We start from the raw sequence: 22,742 nt of genomic DNA on the forward strand, positions 1-22,742 counted from the left end.
ATGAAAAACAAAGTGCTGAGGATGTCCCAATAAGACCAATTTGGCTGGAATGAAGTTTTCATGAAGGGATGTAAAGGTGTAATTATGGGAAGGCAGGTAGTTCTCAAGAACTATATTAAAGTGGGAGAAACTACCTCCAAAAGGAGAGCACAAGGAAGACCACATCACAAACTGTATTAAGTAACAAAAGATATTTGATAATTTGAAACTAGGGAAGGTACTTGTTTCAGGTCACACAGGACATAAAATAAAAGAGCCCCCCCAGGTTGACTAAAGTCCTATAACTCTCTTCATGTCATCCCAGGGTCAGCCCCGCAATAGTTTGCTTCCAGAAGGTTCCCTCTTAGGTCTGTATCAGATTCCAATTTGACAATGCATTATCTCACTTTTACAATACCTGTTGACTGGTTGCCATAATATTCATCTTAAAATGAACCCTTTGAAGTCTTTCTTATTTTCAGGATAAAAACAACTTTTCAGTTTTTTTTCTGGTGGCAAAAGTTACTATTGTATAATAAAAAGAAATTAAAAAAATTTTTTTTTGAATTAAGACTTTTTTTAATCCCTGGAAACATCCAGCCTCCCAAAGCTCTATAGTTCTAACTGATGCTTCCTTCCCATGGAAGGACTTATTATTAGCTTTATGTTGTTTCAAGTCCACAAATCAAGCCACAAATTAAAGCAAAACAGCTTGCAGCAAGCTAATTAGTGGTAGAATTAGAGCCAGAATTCAAAGCTTTTAACTCTCAATCCATCATACTCATGTATTTCTCCTGTTAAGTCAACACCTTGGGGTAGATGGGGGAAAGGGGTTTTATGGAAACCCATTTGCAGTCCTGTCCCCACCCTCCATACAAACATTCCCCACATTTATGTATATTTAAGTCTGTAAGTACTAAAGTCTTTCCCATTGAGCTTCACTGAGCCAGTATCACTGAAGAATCCCAATGAAATTCTCATAGAATATGCTCCGGGGTAAAGAAGGGAGTGAAGAAAGTATGTGCTCAGTCACTCTTTGTGAATTTGGACCACTGGACTATTCTTCCTTATGTATCTCCAAAAACTAATCACAAAACTAAAAGTTCTTAACTTTCTTCTTAAGGAATCTTCTTGACTTAGAAAATACAGATGTAAAAGGGACTTAAGGTTCTTGGAAGATAGATTCCATGTAGCTATAGAATTAATGGGGAGTGGGAATGCTTCTCATTTCTGATTTTTCCAACACTACTCCATTCTTGCTTAGGAGTAGCTTAAAGACATGTTAATTATTTAATCCCTAGGATGACAACAAGATTTCCTGGTTCCCAGAGAAACAATAAGGGTTTCCTCTTTAACTCTTTCATTTCATTCGTCAGAACCAGAACTTGCATAAAAGGCTACATGTCAGTGACCACCTATATGTATAGGATTTTCCTGCCCCATAACTCCTAATTTGTTTCATGGTGTCTGAATGTTTTTAATTAGTTTAACTTTAGGCATTAATCCTTGTTAAAAGGCAAATCAAAGGTGATATAATACTACATTTATCTAGCTTTGGGTTAGTCTTAAAGTCCTATATAAATGTATGTCTTTTACAACAAAATTAAAGTTCTTTTAAAGAGCAGAATATAACAAAGGAAAAGAATAAATTTCATTTAGAATCAAGCAATTTATAAATAGAAGGGTTTTTAGAAATCTTATACAATTCCCTCCTTTTACAGAACAAACACAAACTGGCATAAATTGCCTGTTCTCCCAGAGCCACTTCGTGGTAGAACTGTCACTAGAATTCATGTTAGCAATCTTCTAAGCAGCTATGCTAATCTCAAAACACTTTTTTATATTGTGAACTCAGACTTACAGCAACTTTAGAGATTATCCTGACCAATCCATTTTATGAGTTAGTAAACTGAAATCCAATACAGATTCTTAGGGAAAGGGTAAAAGTCAAATGAATGTAGATTTAGTGGCTACGGGGAAATATTCATATAGTTCAATGGGGGGAAGGGAGTTAGAGGATGAGAGTGTAATTTAAATGCATATGGAACTCAATTATGCAGACAAACTAAGAATAAATATGATATACCTAAATGATAATGTAAATGTGTACTTCTGGCATAGTAACAGAAGGCATCACCTCCTACATAATTCATTTTAAATTTTACATTAAATCAAATAGAAAAAATTTAGTCAATCTATGGAAGAACAGATCAAACGTACTCAACTGCTCTGTCACTTTTCATGTGGTTTTTATAAAAAGCTATGTAACCACAGTGTTAATTTAAACCACCAGTTCATGTTACACATAAAAAAATTTTTTGGAAGTACCTCTAATAGTTGAAGAGATTTTATATGGCCTAATAACAATATGAAAAATTAGAGCCATGGTTCATTTTCTAGTTAACAAAATTAACCAAGAACACATAATGATTTAATATTATATACTTCTGCTCCAAAGGATCCAAAGCAGATTTTAAGTATAAAATTAACCTGGTTTTTTATCGTTCAAAATAATGTGGTCCAGATTAAAAGTGAAAATTATACATATTTATGATTTGTTTGGTCAGTGAAATGAAAATGTTCAGTCATCCAAAATATCTTCATCCAGATTGATATCTGTGGTGTCAATATCCTCTAGATCCAAGTTATCCAAATCATCCAATTCAAGTAGACTCTGAGGAAAAAAAACAAAATTAAATAATTTTTTCAAATGCACATCCACCAAGTCAAAGTTTTTGGTCAATAAACTATTAATTTGTAGAGACTCGGTTACATAAGATTTCAGACAATCTAAGTCAACAACAGATTAATAGAAATCTCTAGAATCTCACTGACAAATGGTCAGTTAGTGTCTGGAGGCATGCAGTCATCACAACCTCCTGAGGCAACCCTTTTCCTCCTTGGATAGCTCTAATTGTTATCAAGTTCTTCCTTTTAGGCCACAGAGCTAAAAGAGTCCTTAGCTATATCTAAGCCATCACACTCATTTTACTCTGAGGTAACTAAAGCCTAGAAAAGTTGAGATTCATTCAAAGAATTTTTGTCCCTGGGACAAGGGAAGGTGGAATAGGAAGAGGCTAAGGTAGTAAGGATGGGAAGAGAAAAGACAAAGATAAGCATTGGGAAGTTCCCACTATAAACTGCTGAAGGAAGATGGAAGGCCTGGATTAGGAAGGAAATCTGGAGATATTGCTGTGAGCCTTCTAAAATATCCCACCCTGAAATAAAGCCCCAGTGGCCCTATTCTATTTACACTGATCTAAGATTACAAGGGTTCTAATTACAATCTTGTAATTATAAATCTAACACTCAATCAGTTAGATTATACTGCTTTTTTTTTTTTTTTAATCAAAACAAAATCAGCCACTTTGCAGTCTCTATACTTCAGCAGCAAGTGGTAGAATGGAACAAAAGACTAGGCCTGGAGTCTGGAAGTCCAGCCTTAAACACTTACTAGATGTGTGATCCTAGGCAAGTCACTTCACCTAATTGCCTCAGTTTCTTCATCTGCAAAATAAAGATCAGTAGCACCTATCTTCCAGGATTATTGTTAGGATCAGATGAAATAACTGTAAAACGCTAAAGTCAACTGCTAGCTGCATATCTCAACAATCGACTGTTCTGGCAAATAGGAACTTCATGCAGCTTCTTCCTTTTCTATAGCTCTGTAATGAATACACTGCTGCTGTTCTGGGCAGTCTAAGCTCTTATGACAGGACCACTTAACTAGGTGAGGCTTCATGTACCTAGAAAGGGCTGCAGGTTTGTTCAGAATAGACTCACTCTCAGGGCTGGGAGATTTAGGGTAGATGTAATTATAGCATACCTTCTCTTCTTTTATAGCTATAGCTGGTTCTGAACTTGCTGAAGATGCATTCACTATAACTGGAGCAGGAGAAGTTGGTTCCTCTTCATCAAATTCCTTAAAGCAAAATAAGATATATATGCTAAGAAAATTTTAACTATTTATATAGCACATTAAGCTTTGCAAAGACTAACTTTATGAAGTTAGTATAGAAAAGAAAAATGAATCTGGAATAAGAAAGTGAAAGAATTATTTTTCTCCTCCATACCAATTCTTCCAAATTTCTTTCTCTTTTGAGAAAACCAGTATCTTTCCAGTCATACAAGTATGAAACCTTACCTTGACTCCCCATTCTTTATGTATAGTTGTTGCCAACTTGTTTTTTCCTTCTTTTCTAACTCCAGAACATTTCTCAAATTTATTCTCCTTCCTCTACTCACGTGGCCACCAACCCAGTTCAGATCCTCTTCCTCTCTCACTTAAACTATTCACTTCCTAATTGGTGTCCCTTGCTTCTGTCAAAATAATTTTTCTAAGGTTAAAATCTGGCTTCCTCTGCTCAGAAAACTTCAGTTGTTCCCAAATTTCAGAATAAAACTTTTCAGCCTAGCATTTAAAGTTCTCTACAAGTTTGACTCCCATCTAACTTTTAAGACATTTTATATCACTCCCTTTAGCACTATGATCCAACCAAATTAGATTATTCTTCAGACCTGGCATGCTATATCTCCAATGTATTCACAAAGGCTGTCATGAAATACACTCTACTCACCTTACCTCCACTTTAATAAATCTTTGTTTCTTTTTCATATGCTTCCTCCTATAAAAAGCCTCATTTTCTTATCTGTTTAATTAGAGGAATTCTCTTCTTCCTAAAATTGTCTGTATTTCTCTCCTCTCCTTCTTTCAAGATAGAATTGTTTTATTTTTGATCTTTTAAGCCCCAAGATTTATGTTTGTTGAATAAAATTTAGAAACTGCAATTAAAAATTTTTTTTAAGTTTACTGACATCTTTTGGTTTTGTATCACCTTCATTTCCTATATCTTTTCTCCGTCCCAAAGACTGAGCAATCCCTTATAACAAAGATTAAAAAACAAAGAAAAAAGTGATATCCTATGCAATGTGAAACCAAACACAAAATTTTATAAAAAGTGGGGAAAATGTCCCATTAATAACTCATCTTGAACTAGAAGCAAAATATATATAACTGAAGAAAAAGTAAACAAACTGGTAGGTGGATGTAATAGATCACAATACCATAAAAAAGAATATTTAAAAAAAAATAAAAGCATGGAAAGACATAGGAATTGATGTAGAATGAAGTTGGAAAACAATATATTACAATAATATACTTGGGAAAACAACCAACAAAAAGCCAAAATTGAATATTTTATAATTATAATGACCAAACCTGGCCCTGAAGAGATAAAAAAATAAATCTCCTTTCTTCCTTGCCTCCCCCACCAAAACCCAGAGATAATATATGGAATACTGAATATATCATCAAAAACAAATAATATTCTTTAATTTTTTATACATAGTTTATGATATTAAAAATAACGTACAATGCTTTGTTCACTTCAAAATACACCACTCACCTGGGTCATAATTCCTGTTGGTTGAAAGCCTTTAGCTTCTTCCATCACATTTCTTTCTTCATTTGGCTATAAACAGAATATAAGAATAAGTATGAAATATTCAGTAATCAAAGAACTTTAAATTACAATTCCAAAAAGAAAAATATGAATCATATCACATTGGCATTCACATTTAAAAAATCCCATTTCCAAGAAATGTTTAATAAAAACCTGTCATAATTACAGAGTATAAACTTGGAATCTTACTAAATAAAACCATAAAATTATTTTTTAAACACTCACAGTGACAAGTGGATATTCTTTGGCAGGTCGCAGAGCTGTATGGGTCTCCTTCACATACTCTTCAACAATAAAAGCTTCTTTCAATCCAGGGAAAAGATTTTCATACTCTGTAGGATCAGCAAGGGATTCAGCTGCTTTCTGATTGACTTTTGAAAGATTCTCTCTCCACAGTTTGACCACCCTGTAATAAGAGGAATCAAAAACAAACTTAACAGTTTTCTTCTCTATTATCCCTTGAAACATTCCTTCCCTTCTCAAGTTAAAAGGTACCTTGAAACCTGGCTAGGTAAATATGTCCGAGCTAGGAAAGCAGCTTCAGGCAAACGTCCAGTTCGTATCAAGAGTTCCAGACAAGATTCAAGCCTAAACAAAAGGAAATCTGATTTAATGGTAGCAAGAATTAAACACGGCAATACCAATAGTTAACACAATATAAAAAAGTAGATTTGGAATTTCAATTAATTATTTGCTCACACTAACAAATGAACCAGTAACTTAATGAGGTGTTAGACCAATGTTGGACCCTTAAAATAATATGGACAAAATCTATCATGAGGTTATTTTCAAATTAAATAGCAAAACAACTCAAAACTTGTCTAGGCAACTCAACCAAAGTAACTGCCCAGGGTCACCCAATTATTATGTATCCAAAGATGGATATGAACTCAAATGTTCCAGATTACAGGCCTAGTAGTCTAACTACTGCATAACCAAATGCTTCAAGTGGCTTTAACTACTAGAGCTACTGAGTACTAAATTTTAAAAATTCTTCCTTTAAAGCAAGGGTTCTTAATTTTTTTTTTATATGTTCCATGGATACTCTGGCAGTCTAGTGAAACATGGCCTGCTTCTCATCCTTTTAAAAGCATAAAATAAAACACATAGGACTATAATGGAAACCAATCATATTGAAATGAAATTAACAAAAATTAATAAAAATAACATAAGAGCCTAGACTGTCCAGAACAGTAGCAGTGGTATGTTTAAAAAAACAACTTAAGGTCAAGAACCTCTGCTCCAAAGTCTTTATGAATACATTGTAGCTCATTAATTCACTTCAAATATATATACATCATACAGGCTGACTAAAGATACCCACCTCCTAAAGAGGGCTCTGTCCCTCCCACTTCAGTCTTTACCCCTTGAATTCCTAATTTTCACTCCCGTCATCCTTCTCAGGAAAAAACATACAGAAAATAGATTTGCATTTAACTGTTTTTAATCAATGTGACTTTGTTTTTGTGTACAATACTTACTTTCCCTGTAGAAAGTAGCTCATAAATGCCACATTGTTTTTGCCATCTCTCTCAGCACCCTCTGCTAGTTTATTCACCATGCTAGCATTTCCTGAAGCGGTGGCCAAAAGCAACAAACCCCCATAATCTTGTGCATGGTGCAGACACTCCTGGGCTAAACCAAATTGGCATTTACTAATAGCAAGTTCAGCAAGTTGTTTCCACTTCTGTTCTGACTGCAAGGAAAAGACATTGCCTTTAGAAAAAAAAATCTAACTTGCCATCATAAACACTTAACCCATTAAATCTGTTATGGGAATGAAGATGAATTTGTATATTTTCTGAATTGTTTATTAAGCCATTTACATTTATGTGAAGAATACTTAAGCTAAATTGATAATAAATAAAAATCTTTTGATTCATATACATAAAATTCATTCAAATATGTAAAACAAATTTATTGTTATATGAATAAAAAACAGCCTATTTTTATTTGCAATTATTCAGCAAAAAAGAAAAAAGAATTCAACAGAATTTTCTAAGTAATTAGAAGGCAAAGAATTTAAATGCTCAATTTAATATTATTTTTTAACTGAACTGTTTATTACAGTCTTAAATATTTACCTGCATTAAGAGGTTTCCATCATTATTTTAATCACAAAGTATCACAGGAATCAAATCCAATTTTGTATGGGAGGATATCAATGAAAATCTAAAACTTTATATCACATCTGAAACATATACTTACCCATTAACCAAATAATTTAACCAAATTTAGAAACATTCAACAACACTCAAGTCAGATACAAAGTTACATAAAAGTAACTAAGTTATCCTTCCAAATATCAGGAACTAGTATTATTTCAATGTAATATCTTTTTCTAACTTTGGAGCAGAAATGCCGAATGGTCAAAAATAACTTACATTTACACAAAAATAACTTATATTTACACAGAACTCTGAAGATTGATGAAGTGTTCACTTATCTTACAGAGTTGTGAGTAATCTAATTATTTTCACTTTAAGAAGGGAGGAGAACTGAACAATTCCCATTTTGCAGAGGAGAAAACTGAAGCTCAGAATGGTTAAATTATTTGCTCAGTAGAAATTATAGCTGGAACTCAAAACTCAGATCTCCTGACCATAAGATAAGTGTTGTTTCCACTTCATCTTCCCTTCCAAAAAACATTAACCCAGACACAGAAAAAATTTCTTGATTTAAAAACCAAAAAGACAACCTCCTCTTTCTCCCCCCCAAAACTCAAACATTCTACCACTGTTCCTATATGGCAATGAGACAGAGAATACATCAGTCTCTGAAGAATTAAAACCGATGAGGAGTAAAAGATGTCAAGAAATTACATGACAGAAATGACGGACTGGTCACATGGCAAGAGCTGACATACAGATAACCAGCCTAGTGTTACAATGGTAATCCAGAAGAAAGCAAAGGGGGTTTCTAGCCAAAATGGCTATCTGAATGAAAGCAGGCAACACAAACCAACAGAATGACTCCAGGGAAAAATGAAAAAAATTATATTTGCCTGAATAACACTTTAAAAAATCCAATGATAAACTATAGAACCTTAGAACCTTATTCCATCCAAGGACTGCACAAAAAAATCAGCCTTTAACCACAGACAATAAGTGGCCCTGTCAGTAAAGCCTACTGCCTTATGGCAAATAAACTAATAGCCTTCCAACATGACTAGTGACAGACCAGGAGATATATATATATATATATATATATATATATATATATTATATATAGCCTGTAAGGATTTGTATCTGGAGACAATGGGAGCAAAGAGCTAAAGGGTTCAGAAACCCACAGCTGAGATTCCAGAAGGGACCTGGAACTACACTTATTAATGTCTTTCCAGCAATACCTAGACAGGACACTATGGTCCCAAGGGCACTGCAGACCATCACTGTAGTCCTGTAATGCCAATGAGGGCCTTAAAGATTTAGCACACTGAATTTCAAAGATGGAAGAGCCTAACTCCAACAAATGTAGGTCAGGACAAGAAACAAAACCAATGGGACCGACCGACCTCTCCACCAAAAGGCACAGCAGGAGGCAGAGCTTGTCCTTCTCACAATGAATGACCCAATTTGGGAACTAAGACTGGAGGAACTGAGTAAACCAAAAATAATCAATACAATAAAATATGATCATAAATTACAAAGATATTCCAATCCAGAAAAGATTAGCTCTATATAAATTGTAAGCAGAGAATGAAAGGAAATGATTTTTTACATATAGACACGAATATCTAGAAGTAAAGAAATAAAATTTAAAAATGAAATAAAAATTCTGGAGGAAAGCAGTGGAAGAGAATATACAACTTAAAATAAAATGTAGTAAACCTTACCTAGTACCTAGATTGCATAAATAAAGCACCAGACCTGGAATCAGAAAAATGTGGATTCAACTATGACTTTAGACACTAGCTTGATGATCCTGGGCATGTCACTTAACCTCTCTGCCTGTCTCAAGCTTCCTCATATATAAAATGAATATGGTAACAGCACTTATCTCCCAGGATAGTTGTGATGATAAAATGGGATTAATTTCTCTAAAGCATTCTGAAGGCTTTAAAATTCTATATAAATGCTAGCTATTATTATTTCTCAAATAGTGGAATCCCTAAGAACTAGAATAGACCAAACAGAAATCAATAATTTTATGGTAAGAAGTATTAGAACAAAATCAAGCAATTGAAATAAAAATGTAAGCTATTATCAAAAACTGATCTGGACAACAGATCAAGGAAAGATAATTTAAGAATTGTCGGACTTCACCAAAAATCAATATTTTAAAAACAAAATTATAAACACTATATTTCAAGTAACCATAAATGAAAAGTGCTTAGATATAGTAGGTCAAAGAGTAGAAGGAATCCATCAATCACCTCAGAGATGAATACCACCAGAAAATATCCCAGGAATGTCATCTGACAAAAGCCAGATCTTTGAAATCAAAGGAAAAAATCCTGCAAATAGTCTGAAAGGAGTTTAAGTTTCAAGGAACCATGGTCAGGCTCAAATAAGGCCTGACAGTCTCTTCTAAAAACCAAAGATCTTGAAATAGAATATTCCAAAAGGCAAAAGATACAGGCTAATAAGCCAAAATAATTTACACTGCAAAGCTGATTATGAGTCTACTGGAGAAAAGAAAAACTCTGAAATGAAATCACAACAGTCAAGAGAAACCTAAAAAGGTGAATGTATATAGAAACTTAAGATGATACAATGCTAACATTCTAATATCTGAACTAATGAAAAAAGAGTTGAACAAACACAGTTATACACAAAAAGTTTAGTGTAGAAATGCATTAAACAACAGGGGAACAAGAATGAATAGGGAGAAATGGAATTAACGGAGACAAAACAAATTTCCTGACCTGATGGGAGATTAAAAGGGGCAGTTAGAACTACTAAGTAAATATGTACCAATCAGCTAGGGATTGGCTAAACAAATTGAATACGTATATGAATAGAATATAAATATAATGTGTCAGTATATGAATGTACTAGACTATTATTCCTTATGAGAAATGACCAAAAAAAGTTTTTTCAGAGAATCCTGGGAAGTATGACCTGATTCGAAATGGAATGAACAGAACTTGCAGAGTAAGTTATACAAGGACAATAACAATAAAGAAAAAACTCTGAAAGACTTAAGAATTTTGATCAGTATAGTGATCAATCATGTCTCCAGAGAACCTATGATACACATGTCATCCATCTCCTCAAAGAAAGGTAAAAGAGCAGAAAAAGACATACATTCCTGGTTATGCCCATTATACATATTTGTTTTTCAACTATGTTTATTTGTTACAAAGTTCTCCTCAACCCTGCCTCTATTTTCATTAAGATGGAGGTGGGATTAAGAACAGTGATACTAAAAAGAGAGCCACTGAAACATTTTTAAAATTATTCAGAAAAAAAAAAAAAGAGAAAGAAAGGCCTCTAGCACATTAGATGGACCATTTAGATTTTTGGTAGAATTTGGGTTATCACATAGGCAAGGCAGCAATCTTTATCATTGGAAGCAACTTCCAAATCAATAGGATCACAGCTTTATTAAAATATTTGGGTAAATTTTTGTTTATAAATGAGAATGCCTTAACAAACAGCAATGCACCTTCTTTTATAGAAATATGCATAAACCTATGTATATTTTTATAAAATGTTCAATTTTTGAAATGGAAATTACCATCAAAAACTATGTCAGTCTAATTTACAAAACAGAATGTAAAGCAAGAACAATTTGTATTCACCTCTGCTTCCACTGCCAACTGGTATGCAATTTTTAACTCTCCAAGCTGAAGAGCCAATTCAAATCGATGTTCAGGATCTGTGGATACTGCAAGAGCTTGCTGCTTGAAGCCCTGAACCAATGAAAGACCAAAAAAATTTTTGTAAAATATATCATTAATTTTTCCTAAAAATCCATAAACCTTAATCCTTCTAAAGACTGGATATTCTAGGAAATATAAATATCAAATCATTTTTTTGTGATAGTAGGTATTGAGGAGCATAGCCACTTTTTTTTTTTTTTTTTTTTTTACACAAATATAACACAAAATAGCAATCATCAAAATAAGGTATCATGGAAGAGTAGAATAATTTTAATAATAAGTCAAAATATAGAAATGGGTATTTTTTTAAAAAGCAAATAAAATTAACATAAAAAATGGCAAAGGTGGCACAGTATTGGAAAGGAAATCTAGACTAGTATTTTGCAAAATCTTTAAACTTAAAAAAACAACACTTCTTCTCTGCAGCTTCCTTCTTCCTAATTCCTGCATCCAACCTTTTGAATTATGCAGGTGGAGGATGTAGAGAGTATATTGGTACACATGGAGAATTTAAACATCTTAGGTGTCTATACTCTAGGCTGGACTGGGAAACACTTTAGCCAGCCAGTCAAACCCCCTTGTTTTGTACTCAATGAAATAGAGTTCTAGAAAAATTAAGTGATTAACTCAAGAACACAAAGCATCAGTGGCAGAGAAAGAAAAAACAAAAACAAAAACAAAGAAAATATGTGCAATTTCCTTTCAATTATCTGCAGTAAATTTTTAATTTCCTTACAACAATCATGGAATAATACCAACTCTGTTGCAATCTCCTGTTGACATTGACATTTCAATTTATAGCAAGTAGTCTGAAGGGTAGAGTTAATAGTAAAGTCTCCTCCTTCTATACTAGCTTCAGCTAACAGAAAAAAACTGGAAAAAAAATTTACTAGTTTCCACAGTCCACAAAACAAATATTTCTTTTCTTAAGTGTTTAGCATTGTGCTGTTTCACTAAGAAGGCTCCAAGATAGCTTATAGTAAGGCCAACTTTGCTCAGGTTGGTGTCTGATGGTATCCTAAGGATAAGCAGTTGTCTGGGTAGTCACAAAGGGGAACTTGAAATTTTCAGTATTGTTTCATTGTTTGGGATACATTATGAACTGAAAGGAAAAACACACTTGTATTCAAATTTAAGTACAAAAACATACTTAAAAGCTAAATAGAAATGAAATTGATGCTTTGGAATAGAATTTTTTTGATGAATTATCTGAGTCACTGCTTTCTTCTAATGGCACTGACTATGTAAGACATCCTAGAGGGTAAAACAGAAATCAATATTTATAAATTAGACACATTAAAAAAGGAAAACATAAGGGAGAGAAAAATCACAATAACAGAAAAGAAAAGATTATAATGTAAGATAAAGGGATGAATGAAAGATTCTGCCATTTTAATTAGAAGGCAAAGACAAAAAAGAAAAATTACCACTGCTACTGTTACCGAATGCTTTGGTTCAAGGACTACAGAAAAAATTTCCATTTTTAGAATAATTCAAATATATTTAGAAAAAAATGAAAAAAAAATTTGCATAGCCATGAATTCAACATTTTAAAAGTACTTAAATGCAAAACGATGGAGTAGATTACAAAACCAAAATCAAAACTGTCCTTGCCTACAAGTAGCTCATGTTCTACTATATTGATATCAGCATCCTTGTAGGTCATAAATAAATAAGATATCCTTGCCTGTTTTTCCAGGAAGTGGGCAACTCTGGTCCTCTGTTCTTTTGGAATGGTGGGAAGGACTTTGTCAGCCATGCTAAAGTCTCTTCTCATTACAGCCGTCTGGTATTCTAACACTGACACCAACAAGGAGTAACTAACAATGTTCAACTCCTTATCACCCAGATAAAGTCTGTTGTCCTTAGGAATATAACCAAGCAGGTACATCGTCCTAAAACAAAAATGGTTATCAATTATTTCATGTAATTAATCAAAGTCAGTTAAGACAGTAGTCAAATCACAAAATCTTTAAAAAGCTATGGCCCTCTTAATGTGTAAAAATCAAGAAAGAATTAATAGATGGCAAAGATTACATTTAAAAACCAAGCTTTAAAAACAGATTCAGACTGCTTTAGACACAAAGGCAAATAGAAACCCTAGAACAGTTACCTGTCCAAGTGAGCAATGGTGACTATTTCTCCTCCAACGTAATAGTTTAATCGGTTTACAGAACTTGTGTAAATAAAGCAATCGCCTACCCATAGCCCTGTTTTAACAATCTCTTGAATCTCACCGAGAACCTGAAGAAGAAAAAATAAATCAAATCACCACACCAAACACTAACAAAAAAAAGACACCTCAATACAATCAAAGTCAAGTTTATCATAAGCATATATAATAATGAGATGAAAATTAAATACTTCAGGAAATCAATATTTCAAATGCCATGGTATTCCCACTTTCTATTTCTTATTCCTTCATTTTCAATAACAATTTGTTCTAGTATGATTTTTAAGACTGTCTGGAGAAGGTTATGATTTAAATGAACAATTAATAAGAAATAAGGTTAGTTCTTCTATGAAAAGGTTATTAAAAAGCCTACTGTCTTTCCAAACAACAGTCTTCAATACTTCACTTAGCCCTCTTTACTTTTTTAATGAAAGGTTGGTAGGTCAAAGAGGGATTACATTTGTATAATTTGACTCCAATGGACAGAAACAAGTAGAACAAAATCAAATTTAGGCTTGATGTAAAGAAAAAGCCTCCTGGCAATTAGACCTGCCAAAAATTGCTGTCCCCTAGAAGAAGTGAGTTCTCACAGCAAAGGCTAGATAACCATTTATAGTCTAGAAAAGATTCATGTTGAGCAACAATTTAGTTCAGATGGCCTTTTGAGGCCCTCTCTGATCCTAAAACTCTGTGATTCAAGTATGTGAATGAAGTCACATACAAGAGGGATTAAACTTGTTTACTTGCTCTAGAAAGTAGAATAACAAGCAGAATATAGCAGCTATAGAAGAGTACAGAAATGATTAGCTTGACATTATTTAAAAAAAAAACAATTTATAAAAATTAGAACTGTACAAAAAATGGAAAGATCTGTCTTAAAAAACAGTGCCTCCCTAATATTGAAGTTCTCCAACCAAAGACTAGATGAGTATTTGTCAAGAATGATGTAGAAGGGATTTTTGCTCAAGTGAGGATTGGGTAAGAAGATTTTTTAGGTTCATTATAATCTTGAATCTATAATTGTTTTGCCTAAATAATTTTATATTTATTCAAGTTATACAGCAATATGTTCTTTTAAAATCAAGATTATTTCAAGTTATCTAATTGCAAAATCTAAGAATGAGTACAAAAATTCTAATCTCAAAACCTCCTGAGTCACTTTTTAGACATAGGTACTTACCTAATCCTTAAATCAAGAGTTTAGTTTACAAAGTTTATGCTAAAACTACTATAAGCACCTAAGACTGACTGTATTATAAGAATAAACATTTTTAAAATGTAACTGTATTCCTATTATTAGTTTCATCCCAATATTAACTGTAATTACCTACCTCAAAGGCATCTTCAATGCCATCTTCTGTAACACCTTCATGTGTTTCCTGTGCAGCTAAAACTTTTTCAGACAGATACTTAAGGATAAAAAATGATTCCTCAGTGGCAATGCAGACCAGTTCACCAGAGTCAGACCAAAAGATCTACAAAATAAAAAAGTTATGGAATTGTATACAAAAGCAACTGACTATACATATTAGTTAAAAAAAAAAAAAAAAACACCCTCACACTTTTTAAGATGCTGAGATTATAAATCCATTCTATTAATATTTTAAAAGCATGAGTATTTGGGGGATTAATGGTAGCAGAAGTAAAATAGTGTTTAGTCTAGGGAAAAAAAAATTAAGAGAAATAATAGCTACCTCTAAATGTAAGTCTTATGACAAAATAGGAAATATGTTTATTTTTGTATTACTTGAAAAATCAAAACTTAAGATTAATAGATACTAAAGTTCAAGGGGGCAGACTATTTCTTGATATGTCTTTTTTTTTTTTTTTTTTTTTTTTAGCAATTACAGTCGCCCAACAAAACAGCACAATTCAATGACTAGGGATTTCTGCAAGAATGCAAGTAGAGACTAAATGAATATGGATTTTGAAATGCACTGGGGAGTGGAATCACTGACGTTAAACTCAAATAGAACACAAACAGGAATCACTAATCTAAACATAAGGATCCCTGTATGTAGCATAATGACAGTTTTAAAATGTAATATCTATGCCTTACTGTATTATTATTTATCTTATTAAATATTTCCCAATTATTTTCTGGTTTGTCCTCTAGAAGTTCTGTGAATCTGTGGACTACATGTTTGATAGCTGTGGACTAGAAAACTTTCCTTCCATCTCTAAATTCTATAATTCTGTGATATCTGTGAGTATGTGACTTATTTAAAAAGAAATTCATAAAAATAAATACTGAAGACATTTCACAATGTGGATAACACCTTGCATTTTGTCATTTTATAATTTTTACAATTCTATCAAAATCCATTTTATTTTATCAACATTGTGAATATTTACTGAATCCCAGCTTACACAGCACTGTGCTATCCCCAATGGGAGAGAGACACATACATATGAAGGCATTTCTAATGTTCAAAAGGCTAATATAGTTGCTAGAGATAAAATGTTTCAAAAAGTAGCATCTGAAGTAAAACTTACATGTTTGGGCTGAATTTCAATTCTGCGTATCAGTTCGGTGTTTTCCCAGTCATAGAATGCTAAGCCATTTACAGATCTGACTCCCAATAAGAAACCTCCATAGATACCTACAAAGAACAAAATAATTATAATTAAAAAAAAAATTTAATAGGTAAATTTTCCAGAAAAATAAAAGATATATCTATAGTACACAAACAATACTTACCTTCAGCTCCAAAATCAGGTTTAAATGATTTCTTTTCTTTAAAGTTCTTAAATATCTTTACCACACTATTGCTTTCTCTTATTGCATATCTGGAAGGGGAAATAAAAAAAATAACTTAAATGTTCGGAGCTTTAAATATCAGAAGTATTTCTAAACCACATGTATTTTGTTTGCTAGAAAGAAGTCAGCTATTTATATACTTTGATAACTAGCTATACAGTAAGATGAGAATGGGTGTTATAAAACAAACAAATTATAAATTAAGATTTAGTTTTGGAGACATTTTGATCAATCTATCTGCAACCTGCTTAGCAAAATGTGCAACACAAAATAGGAGTTATACAAATGCTCACTCTGTTTTTGTTCCTTCTCCCTTTTATTCCCCCCACCTTAAGAAGCGGAACAGCTACCCTTTGACCCAGCAGTGCCATTACTGGGTCTGTATCATAAGGAAATCATAAAGGGTAGAAAAGGAGCCACATGTGCAAAAAAATGTTTATAGCGGCTTTTTTTGTGATAGTAAAGAACTGGAAAAGAAGTTGCTATCTATCCATCAATTGGGGAATAGCTGAATAAGTTGTGGTATATGAAGATAATGGAACGTTATTCTACAAAAGATGATGAACAAGCTGATTTTATAAAAGCCTGGAAAGATTTACATGAACTGATACTGAGTGAAACAAATAGGACCAGGAATACATTATTGATGCCTTACATAACTACATACACAACACACAGCATACAAACATGCAGGCACACATATAAACACATATAATACACTTTTTTGATCAAAGAATTTATTACTATGTCACTGAATTCTTGGACTGTGGAAACTTAATTTCTAGCCTTCCTAACAAAAGGAGCAAGAATGTGTGATGATCAAATATGAAAGACTTGGTTCTTCTCAGTAGTTCAGCAATTCAAAGCAATCCCAATAGACTTTGGACAGAAAATGCCATCTGCCTCCAGAAAAAGAACTAAGGAAACAATGTAAATCAACACATGCTATGTTCATTTTTTTTGTTTGTTTGTTTGTTTTTGTTTTTAATCTCTCTCATGGTTTTGCCCTTTTTCTCCCCCAACATAATTCATAAAGCAAGATGTGTTAAAATAAACAAACAAATTAATTCATTAAAAAAAAAAAAAAGTGGAACAGCTCATGAAAAAGGGAACTGTCAAGAAGAACACTCCTGAAACTAGAACTAAGCCAAGACAACATCAAAGAAATATTCAAAGACTTCAGTTCCTATTTTAGTTTCCATCAAAGAAGTAAAATAACTCTGGTAAAGCAAACAAACAAAAAACCCCAACATTATTAGGATGGCTAGAAATTAAATAGACAGTTTCCACAACCCAAGGATTCACTGACAGTAGTAAGTTCTTTGACCTAAAAAGTGTGGTATATGTATGTATTTTTGTGCCTGTATGTTGTTTGTGTGGTTGTAAGGCTTCAATAAGATAACTTCATGAAAAATTATGCAGGTCATGAGAGTGGCCTCATATAACTCTTTAGTGTAACAACCAGAACAGAAATGTGGGAATTAAACAATCAGAACAGAAATGTGGGAAGCAACTAGCCAGTGTTATAATACCAGAACTTACTCTGAAGAATCATGAGCCCAGGCAAACTCCTGGGCTGAACCAAAGCTCTTATTTCTCAGCGCCATTGCTGTATAGATGATATATTCACCATCACCACACACCACAACAAATCTAGGAATTAAAGAAGTCAGTGAGGATAATGCTCAGGTGTTATAACTCTGTAAAAAAGAAATATGCTCAAATCTACTCCTTTAACATTTAAAAGCTCCTCGCAATCTGGTTCCCTCTAGCTTTTTCAGTGTTCTTATTCCCTGGTATTCCTTCAGCAATGCAGCTATGCTGGCCTGCCAGTGGGCTGTTCCTCACCCATCATACTGCACTGTCATCCCTGCTTCTCTACACTGGTGGCTTATAATGCCTGGAGCTCTTCACCTCCATCTTTTAAAATGGCTCCTGCTGCAGGGTGCTTGTCTTTGTCTCCCTCCAATGCTAAGTCTTTCTCTCTAAGATTATCTTTTATTAGATAGTTACTTAGAGTGCACTTGTTTAATGTGTTGTTCCCTCACTCCTAACCTCCTTAGAATGTAAGCAATATGAGGGCAGAAGATTTTTTGCCTTTCTTTTAATTGAGTTAACAGTACAGTGCCGGGTACATTTTAAGCACTTAATAAATGCTTAATGATTGAATGACTTTGGTCTTCAGTTACAATTCAGTTTTATTTTTTGTCATTTTGCTAGTGAATACTAACAAACCCAAGTTTACAGGTAGGCAGCTGATGGCTATAAAATTTTATTATAATAACTCTGTTCTTTCCACCCAGGAAGAAAGAAATAGATCAAATGGAACAAAATAATTATCAATTAAATTAAACCAATATTTATTAAATATATGCAGGATGTTCAGAGTTATATTTGGTCTGGGAAACTTCTAAATTTTGCATGACTAAGAAATCAGCATTTTTTAAATTATATTTGCAAATACAAATTTTTTAAGACATTCAAAATATGGCATATTCTATCAGATTCTCAAGAAATGAGAAAACACTCTAAGAAATGACTTCAAGTTGAAAATCCCATTACTAAAAGATCATATTATAAAAATCAAATATGTATCATAGCACATGCTATAATGAAGTACTCAAAAATATTTAAATATAAATGTATACTTCAGATTGCAAAATGAAGTAGTACTGTAAATTACAGTAAGAAAAAAAATGAGAAGTTAAAATCCCAAGCTCAAAGCAGGTGAACAGTTACAAAATACTTCCTTAAGATACATGTTCTTAAGTCTAAACTTGCTTTTCTTGCAATGATAAGGATTGTGTCATACAAAGATAAAGTAGGAGGAATAAACATTGCCTTGAAGGAGATGAAAGGACAGTGAGGATTATATACAAACGATGGAAAATAATATTAGATTCAATATATACATGCAAAATCATATTGTATAATTTTATACAAATTTGGAGAAAAGACTGTTTTACCGTCCATTAGGATTATGCTGAATAGTCTGAGGATATATTTCACAGCTTCCCATGTCTTTTACTGCAAGGGGCAATCTTTCTCCATCTTTTATTTCAGTATCTCCCATTGCTTTTAGATTGGCCTGTTGGACTTCAGAGTGTTTTGCCCAAATAATCTTTCCATTGGCATCCATGGACATAGCAGGTTCCTCTCGGCCAAGCTAGAAGAAGAATAAATTAATCTTAGCAGCAAAAGGTGAAGAGAAAAAAAAAAAAAACCACCACCAAAAACATTCATTTCTTTTCTCATTTAACAGAGTGCTTCATTTCCCTTCCTCCACATTAAAATTTTAATGTTTCTATAGAAGTAATTCTATTTAAACAAAGTTAGTTTAATATATTTAACATGTATTAGTCATCCTGCCATTTAGGGGAGGGGGTGGGGGGAAGGAAGGAAAAATTGGAACAAAAGGTCTGGCAATTGTCAATGCTGTAAAATTACCCATGCATATAACCATATAACTTGTAAATAAAAAGCTATTAAAAAAATTAAAAAAAAAAAGTTTAACAAGTTGAAAAACTATTAAAAAAAATAAAAAGGACAACTGCTTTTCCTTAAGTTTAGTGACTTATATGGAATAATTACAGAAGAATACCTTAACGATGATACTGCCTTCATCATATCCCAAAGCAACATTATTGGATCCCCTAAGACTGGCCACACACCACACCCTCTCCATTCCATAGTTTAATGTACTTTCCAAACGGTAGGTGCTTGAATGCCAAATACGAACTGTTCCTGTAAACAAATGAGGTAATTAATTTTGGCTTAAATGTTTGATAAAAAACTTTCATATATAGGTCAGTAGCATCAAAAAAAAAAATCTTTCACCCCATATAAGAATTATTTCCTAGCATTTTAATAACTGGACTTTTAGGATATATTTTACAAATTGTTTTAAAAATATAGGCAATGGGGCAGGTAGATGGCACAGTGGTTAGAGTACCACTTCTGGAGTCAGGAGGACCTGAATTCAAATCTGGTATCAGATACTTTAACATTTATTACTTGTGTGACCTTGGGCAAGTCACTTAAGCCCAACTGCTTCTAAATAAATAAATATGGAGGCAAATAAAAGAAAATCATACAAGAAATTTTTACATAAAATTAGAAAATGATTGAGGCCAATATAACTATCAGTGTGAGAAAGTTTCCAAAGGCAACTCAAACAGTCAGTTTTCTCACTCTCTCTTAGCAGTTTGCTGATATCCTTTTTTTTTTCTTGAAATTCTCTTTTCTGGCCTATTGTAATCTCATAGTTCTCCTTCAATATCACTAACCATTCCTGTCTTCACTGTTGAAATTCCTTTACTTCTCACATCCTATTTAATGCTAGAATTTTCAAAGATTTAGTAAATTTGGCTTTCTTCTTTCTACATTTTCACTTGATAATCTCATCCACTCCTATATCTTCAATTACTAACATTGTGTGGACAACTCCAAATCTACATTTCCAGTTTCAATTTCTTTCCTGAGCTCCAGGTCAACACTTCTAAGTCTCTGCTAACCTTTACCTAGATGTCTCATTGGCACATTGAATTTTTTTATTCAAAATTCATCCAGATAATTATGAGAAAGACAAAAATTTCCTTAAACATGGTAAGTGATCCTCACTTTATACTCTTTACTTTGAATTTGAAGCCAAAAGAATAATTTATACCTGATATTCCATGCAGCTTAGGCAAACCGATATTCCAAAAAGCTAGAAGCTAAATAGTCTATTTAGCTAAGGTAAAGATAATTAAGAAAAGTGAGATTGGGCTAACTTCAGAATAAAGTTCTTGAGCACAAAATGTATTTATTAAATTAATGAAAAATGTTTAACAGCCAAGTTTAAATCAAAAGGAAAGGGAACATATTCAAAGAAGAGACAGAAACTAATGATAATACTATACCTGCAGGGAACAAGTTTATATAAAACAAAAAGTATAAAATTTTCTTAGAGGTTTTAAAAAACAGACTTCCCTAAGTATCCTTTTAGTATGTTAAAAATCCAAAACCTAAAACAAAAGAAGCCTTCTCCCACTACTTTCTGTGTTGGTTAAATCACATCTGGAGTTATATACAGTTCTTGACACTGAATTTTAAGACCTAGGTAAGCAGAAGAACATCCTGTAGGGCATAGGATGATGATGAGTAGAGTGCAAATCATCACATATGAGGAATAAGCTCAAAGAACAGGGAATGTTTAGTCTGGGTAAAGTGGAGGAGAGAACATAATTGCTGTATTCAAATATTTAAAGAGTTGTCATAAAGACATAATTTGCTTTACCCCAAATGGCAGATCAATGGGTAGAAAGTATAGGAAAGCAAACTTCAGTTCAATATATGGGAAAATGGCTCTGATTACAGCTGACCAAAAGCAGAATGAGCTGACTTAGCAAGAGAATAAATTCTCATCACTGAAGGTCTTCATAAAGAGATTAGCTATATATTGGTTTGAAGATCTGTGTTTCAAGTGAACTCTACTGACCCCTAAAATTCCTTTTATTTCTATGATTCTATTATTCCTCCTTTACTCCCCTCTCTCATCCTACATATTCAGTAATTCATCAAATCCTATTTTCTTGTATATGCCCTTTTCTTCATTATACAATGTTCCACCTCAGTTCAAGTTCTAATTACTTCTAACTTAAACTAATACAAGAGCTCAACTAGTTTCCTTACACCAATTCTCTCTTCTCCTAATTCACCTTAGAGCTATCAAATTCATCTTCCTATAGTTCTGAAAGTATCACATACAATCTTCATGAAAATCACAATGGTTCCTCAATTACTACCTCTCTAAATAAAGTCCAAACTCCTTTTCCAGGCAATTAAGGTCCACTATGATCTGGTTCCAAACTATCTCTTTCCTTCCTTCCATGTAATCTTTTCTCAGTCTAAGTGTACTTGCTGTTGTTCAAAATAACCCGAAGTCCCCTAACTCAATGGTACCTGCTCACACCTTTGCCTTCCTCCTAAAGGATTTCAATTCCTACTCACTCTTCAAGGTTCAGTTCAAATGCTTTCTCTTCTAATGAAATCTGCTACCCTCAATTTCAGAAGCAATCTTTCCTTTCTCTTATGTTTATACCTCCCTTACTGTATTTCCAGATTATATCTTGCATAACATTTATGTTTGACTATTTTATCTCCCCATCATTGTGTACTGGGTGTCATGTGATAAATGTGTGAATGGGAAAAAAAATTACCAATCAGGGAACAGCAATGATAGAGAACTGATAAGCAAATTATGTGTTCATGGATATCCACAGAAAATCAAGAAAACTAGAATATAGATCTACATTTGATGAAATAAAAGAATTTATTGAAATATCAGAAAGCAGGCAACATGAGAATAGAGATTTTTTTTTTTAATTCTTCATGTTACCCACAGTGCCTAGTACACAAGAGACATTTAATAAATATGCATAGAGTAAATAAATGAGATTAGGCCTCATCAATACCAGCATCCTATTTCTACTTACAATTGAATCCAAATGTATCAAAATTATAATTTAACTATAATCTAATTAAGAACTGTATAATTCA

The 22,742-nt window shown here is 33.0% G+C and overlaps 1 protein-coding gene across 1 annotated transcript in view; it reads right to left on the reverse strand.

The window, feature by feature from the left end:
* Positions 1 to 534: 534 nt before the first annotated feature.
* COPB2 (COPI coat complex subunit beta 2) overlaps positions 535 to 22,742 on the reverse strand; it is a 40,343-nt gene continuing 18,135 nt past the window's right edge. The window contains exons 8-22 of the mRNA XM_012544623.3: positions 19,804 to 19,946; positions 19,169 to 19,368; positions 17,745 to 17,855; positions 16,143 to 16,231; positions 15,938 to 16,044; positions 14,773 to 14,916; positions 13,382 to 13,512; positions 12,956 to 13,163; positions 11,188 to 11,298; positions 6,923 to 7,137; positions 5,937 to 6,029; positions 5,667 to 5,847; positions 5,385 to 5,450; positions 3,806 to 3,901; positions 535 to 2,653 (exon numbers count right to left, since the gene is read on the reverse strand). Coding sequence (XP_012400077.1) covers positions 2,561 to 2,653; positions 3,806 to 3,901; positions 5,385 to 5,450; positions 5,667 to 5,847; positions 5,937 to 6,029; positions 6,923 to 7,137; positions 11,188 to 11,298; positions 12,956 to 13,163; positions 13,382 to 13,512; positions 14,773 to 14,916; positions 15,938 to 16,044; positions 16,143 to 16,231; positions 17,745 to 17,855; positions 19,169 to 19,368; positions 19,804 to 19,946 — 1,988 coding nt within the window. The 3' untranslated portion in view covers positions 535 to 2,560. The remainder of the gene's footprint in view (positions 2,654 to 3,805; positions 3,902 to 5,384; positions 5,451 to 5,666; positions 5,848 to 5,936; positions 6,030 to 6,922; positions 7,138 to 11,187; positions 11,299 to 12,955; positions 13,164 to 13,381; positions 13,513 to 14,772; positions 14,917 to 15,937; positions 16,045 to 16,142; positions 16,232 to 17,744; positions 17,856 to 19,168; positions 19,369 to 19,803; positions 19,947 to 22,742) is intronic.

Source organism: Sarcophilus harrisii, chromosome 3 (genome assembly GCF_902635505.1).
Source record: "Sarcophilus harrisii chromosome 3, mSarHar1.11, whole genome shotgun sequence".
Classification (NCBI taxonomy): Eukaryota; Metazoa; Chordata; class Mammalia; order Dasyuromorphia; family Dasyuridae; genus Sarcophilus; species Sarcophilus harrisii.